The sequence below is a fragment of the Anneissia japonica genome, unplaced genomic scaffold, assembly GCF_011630105.1.
Source record: "Anneissia japonica isolate Jap-2015-1 unplaced genomic scaffold, ASM1163010v1 scaffold287917_len653891_cov171, whole genome shotgun sequence".
Classification (NCBI taxonomy): domain Eukaryota; kingdom Metazoa; phylum Echinodermata; class Crinoidea; order Comatulida; family Comatulidae; genus Anneissia; species Anneissia japonica.
Window position 1 is genome coordinate 314,688 of NW_022747660.1, and position 5,591 is coordinate 320,278.

Here is a 5,591-nt window from a genome sequence, read left to right on the forward strand (position 1 = left end):
TACTGACCAATCAGATCACCGGATTGTTTAGCAAACTGCTGGTAACTTTTTTGTTGGGGGTTGCAATTTTCATCGCATCCGCGATCGAGCATTGTTCGTTTAATAATGAATTAATTATTAAAACAAGTGAGTAATTAAACGTTTTATATAAAGGCCTATTTATACACATGCAATAAATGAGGAATGAATAGTCACAACATAAAATTAGGTAAATCAGGGGATAGTGAAAAAAGAGCTTTAGGCCTTTGGGCCTAGGCTAGCCTAGTCTTGTCAGGGTGGATTTCTGGTAGGAGAAAACACATTATCTGGTGCCGCTAGCTAGGGCATCCGCCCTTGATGTCGTGGATCAAGCCTTGCTATATAAATTAAAAATAACTCTGTTTAAAATTGTTATTTATTTGTACATCATCGTTGCATTTGGCAAATTGCCTGAGCAGGCCTGACACCCTCTCCTCCCGGTAACGACTCTTTTGACACCTAGGCTGGCCTAGCCTAGGTTAGGTAGGCCTAGATCCTAGCCAAAAGCGAAGCATCACTCAGTGTTTTCTGGAAACTTTTTATTTTGTACACAGTATTGGCTAAAGTTTTTTTTTCACATTTCCTTTTTCAAATACAAAACAATTGTTCTCTGGTAATAAAACCATGGGCGACTAACTCCCCTCCTTAGGCCTACGTGTGTGCTGCGTCGTTGTAGTCGCCTTAAGAAACGAAAACAGCTCTTGGTGTAGTACGCGAACAGTGTCTTGGCGTTGCTGTCACGCTCCATTAGCTCGTAGTAGACTTGCCGCGTGGTCAAAACGAAAAATGCCTACTAAACTATAAACACCGCTAAACATTCGCATCGTTCATGTAGGCTCAGTACTCAGAGTGTGCCTTTAATTTATAGTGACGGACGTAGGTCTTTGTATTTAAAGAGTAAGAAAAAGTAAAAAGTAAGAAAAACAAAACAAGACATAATATGTAGCATACATACCTACAACAGCAAAATGTAAAACACATTCTCTTGAGTTCCCCGATACGTCTGTTGCTGTAACTGTAGTTGTGTATGGTGGAAACAACTTCATTGGGTACACTTCACCTGGTTTGTTAGGAAAATTAGTAATGATAGGTGAAATCCCGCTATTATCTCTAGCAACCGACGGCGTCCATGTAATTGTACCATTAGGGCTTCCATCGTCGGTGGAGGCGTGGATAAATCCGTAGTTGGTCTTATAGTAGTTGGATGTTTTCTGTGGACATTGCAGCTCTGGTGGCTCGTTATCTACAATTAAAGTACTTAAAGACTGAATCAATAATTAATAATCAGGTCGAGGACTAAAAAGTTGTTTACTTGCCTCTCCAGAAATACGAAAAATAGAGGCGTAGTTTCCAAAAGCTGTTTAAAAAAAATTCTAATTATTTAAACTCATGGCCGGCGGAACCGAAGGGGGCCGAGGGAGCCCCCCCCCCAACTTTTTGGCAGAAAATATGTAGGCCTAATGTCTGGAGATTGTTGTATGATCGAAAAGAAACGCATGAAAAGAAAGAGGGAAGAAGGGGGAGATTGAGGAGAAAGAGAGTGTTTATCCCGTCCCCTACCGAGTTACATTTTTTCTTGCAATTCACATTGGTGGATCTGGTGGTCATCCCACCTTGGATTTGGAAAAATCCACATCCGAGAGATCTGTTTAAATGAATTTTCTTATGACATCTAAACATATTTTGCTGTACATTGTACAGTAATAATAATTATGATTGACAGTTACTGCTGGGAGACAATTGATAATACAGTATAAAACTTGTAAAATCATGCAAATATCATCATGAATTTGCGGGAGATGGTTTATTTCGGAAGATTTGTGCTTGCCTGCGGACCAGAATGCGTTTTTCATGCCAATTTCCAGGATACCACATTTCTGGACTTTACAGGAGACTTGGGACTCATGCGCAATAAAAATGTGGTCTTTAGATTTCTCTATTTAGAGGGAAATTGAAAAATAATACAATAAATATTTTAAAATGTTTGTACAGTAACTGCATGCTCTTATTTATCCTTAAACATTTTTTGGTAGCCAAACATCAACTTGTCTTCCCATTACAATATTACTAACATTGCCACTAATATTATCGTCATTCAATATACAAAACACTACACAAACAGTGCATTGGCTAATATTGTTGTGTGTAAGTCATATAGGCCTATAACATAATTTATTGTAGAAAAAAAACTGCATTAGAATCACTAGGGCCTATTTATTTTATAGTGGTCTGTACATGGAGGGGAAAGTATCAGATGGATCTACCAAACCCATGGTCTCTAAATAAAGGCAATCTTTAATTGGAGGGAACAGCTAATGATAAAAGATAGCCATTCAACGGGGGCAGTCGCAGAAATATCGGGTTTGCTAGCAAACACTATTTTCGCACCGAGCGCTCGCCTAACTTGTTTGTCTGGATTTTGCTCCTGGTGTGTGTTTTACGCGCAACAACTGTTGCGCGGCGCAACAGTTGTGTGCGGCGGCTTAGCACGCGAGTATATCCTGGACCTGAACACACAGCTAACATAGAAGACAGCCATAGTCTCAGGTGTTTTCCGATCCCTACCCTCCCACCCATAGTTTGGATACTGGGAGTTGTTTTATATCTTTAGGGGTTTTGTGTGTTGTTTAAGGCGGGTTCGGCCGCCAACCACATAGGGTATGCCTGTTTTGGGGCATACCTGTATAACTGTAATTATAGTCATGTCTCATTCGCCTTTTACGGCCCTGGCATGTGCCAATAATTACGCCAAACACTGTTTTACTTCTTCCATCTTTCCCAGATTCGGATTTAGGGTTGGAGTTTCATAGTAGAAGCTCGAGGGCGAAAATGTGGTTTTGAATTGGAGCCATGGTCTTCAGCGGAGTAGTTAAGTCCGAAAGGGCCCCAGTGAAGATTGATTGCCGGGCCCTTTGATGTGATACAGGAAATTTCCTAAAGTTGTCAGAAATTTCATAGTAAAAATTGCTTCTTTTACTCCCAACTTCCAAAGGCCTAGGCTATAGTATGCCTAATAAATACCAATGATAATCGCTCGTAACTATTTTAAGGCATAGGCCTATTCGGTCTCAGCAGCTGTTTTAAACAAAATCAAGAAAATTGGTGGCACACAAAATTTAACAATTGCAATGGCGGGTCAGGGAATAAGGTGAGGGTGAAGGCCACCTTAGCTCTCCCATGGCTGAAAACGTATGATTATAGCACTTCTAGATGGCCGGAAATGCCACTCTCAGATTAAAATTTTATTATAATTCCCATTTTTGCTTTCTGCCCCTTTTCGGGGAGAAAAACCACAATTCGTAGGTGAAAAAAAAAATATGTGTATATTTTACATATTAGTAACCTCAAAACTGATTAAATAAGCTGTCGAAACCCTAAATTGTCATTTTCGGGGAAACACTATCGAGAGTTTTGAGGGATGCCCAAAAAATGCAATATGGCTCATGTGCACTACACTCATTCGGAAAAGAGCTGCTCAATCACAACCAGAAGGATCCCACAGGATATGTCTTTTTCAGACATTCATAAGATATCCTTGCTGTTTACTGTTTACCGAATAAAGCCATCCATCCATCCAAATAAAATTTAAACCCTTAAATTAAAGTGAAGACATTATTTTTTTTTAATGACGCATTTGCTGAGGAGCCATTTTTTCAACCATGGTAAAAAAAAAATGTGTAGCACACCACCACCCGTCTATAACCATTCTTATGAAAGCTCATTTCCCGCCATCTAGGAACCGAAAATTTCCCGGGGGACTCGAGAACCCCCGTGACTCCCTTTCTTGTTGGAACTTATCGATTCATCGAAAAAAAGAATACGTATGCAACTACTGATTTTTTTAAATGTATAATATACACATATAAGCCCTATTTTCTGCAATAAGAATGAGGAAAATTTACCTGACAGTTTTCAAGAGGCACTTCAGAAGTCAGGAATAGCTCATTTCCTGCCAAATTTAGAAATCAACATTTCCCGGGGAGAACCCGACCTTCCCCACCCCCTTTCTCTTTGGGGTTCATTGATTTATGGAATCCTTTTCAAGAGGGAAAAGCCTTCAATTTTGAACAATTCAATTTAAAGGCACCTCAGAAGTCGGGAAAGCATATTTTCCGTAATCTGGAATCAAAATTGTCAAGGGGAAGAACCCCCCCCCCCACGCTTCTTCTCTTCGGCGTTTATCAATTCATGGAAATAAAAATACGTATGGAACTACGTATTTTTTATGTATGTATACACATATAACAGGCCTATTTACTGTAATAAAAATGAGAAAGTTCACTTGACCGTTTTCAAAAGGGGGGGGGGGGTGGGGGAGAGAAACTTCAATTTTGAAGAACTAAGTCATTAAAATACACCTAGCTCAAAAGTAGGGAAAGCTCATCTCCCGCCATCTTAGAATTGAAACTCTCCCGAGACCACCCCCTTCCGTTTTGAGGAAGGGGGATCATCTAAAATATTGTTTATTGTTTATTGTAAAAAAAAAATTTCTTGAATTTTCTTTTTTCTTTTAAAAAGCTAAATAAAGCAAAAAAGATCATCACTTGCTAAGCAAAACATCTCTAAACTAGAGAAGTCACATAGAGTGCATACCTCCGCCTTGTGCCTGAGTAAAGTACCAACAATTATACACAAGGCGTGTATGATGGGCTAAACTGCAGCATAACCTCAATGAAATAATTAGACACATTATTTTCTTGAGTGCTGCAACCTTTCCTCAAGAAAATAATGGAATCACCGGTTGTATTCAGCTCGTATTCAGGCCCATTGTTTTTTTTTTTTTGTGCTGCCTGAATACAAGGGGCAATTCAATTAATTTCTTTTATTCTCGGGGGTAAAAAATCTAATTTCCGTGATCTTGTTCTTTGACCTTTTCTTCCGAAAATTGAAAGGAGTCTTTCTTATTATGTACCATTTCAATAAATTTACTTATAATTATATTCTTCCTAAATATTAATTTACAATGACTACTTTAGTCTGTTACATGGCTGGTTTCAGCTTATATAACTAGATTTGAACTCGTCAGTGAGGACGAGTTAGGTGATCCGCCGCACTTTGACTCACGAGGAAGTGTGCGCGGTGCGGATTAAACAATATTTAAATGCTGATAATGGCAAAATATACGGAAGCTTAAAGTGACCTTCCGCGTTTCCGAGTTTCCAAGATAATTATCATGGAAACATGGAATAAGTACTTATTAAGACGTCTTTCCGAGATAATTTATCTCGGAAAGACGGATTTCCGAGATAATTTAACTTGGAAAGACGTCTTTCCAAGATAATTTATCGGAATTCCAAGATAACATCGAGGAGACGAAATTCAAAATTCAAACATAGCCTGAAAGCTGTAGTAATACGCCTTTTTCACGAATCGGTAGACATCTTGAAGTGATAACAAACATTGCGAATCAGCGGTGCGTAACCAACAGAAATAAGATAAGCTTTTGGGCGGATTTTTTGACATCATGTTATTTAAAAAATAATAACTCTATAACGGGGCGCCGTATCCAAAAAAAATTTCCAGCAAAATGTTCTTAAAAGACTAGTCTACACCACTATATGATTGAAAAAAAA

The 5,591-nt window shown here is 38.8% G+C and overlaps 1 protein-coding gene across 2 annotated transcripts in view; it reads right to left on the reverse strand.

The window, feature by feature from the left end:
* The window catches only part of LOC117120544 (hyalin-like), a 63,352-nt gene that overhangs the window by 20,327 nt on the left and 37,434 nt on the right, over nt 1–5,591 (reverse strand). For both annotated transcript variants that reach the window (XM_033265568.1, XM_033265567.1), the window contains exon 4: nt 974–1,261. In XM_033265568.1, the coding sequence (XP_033121459.1) occupies nt 974–1,064 (91 nt within the window). In that variant the 5' untranslated portion in view covers nt 1,065–1,261. The remainder of the gene's footprint in view (nt 1–973; nt 1,262–5,591) is intronic.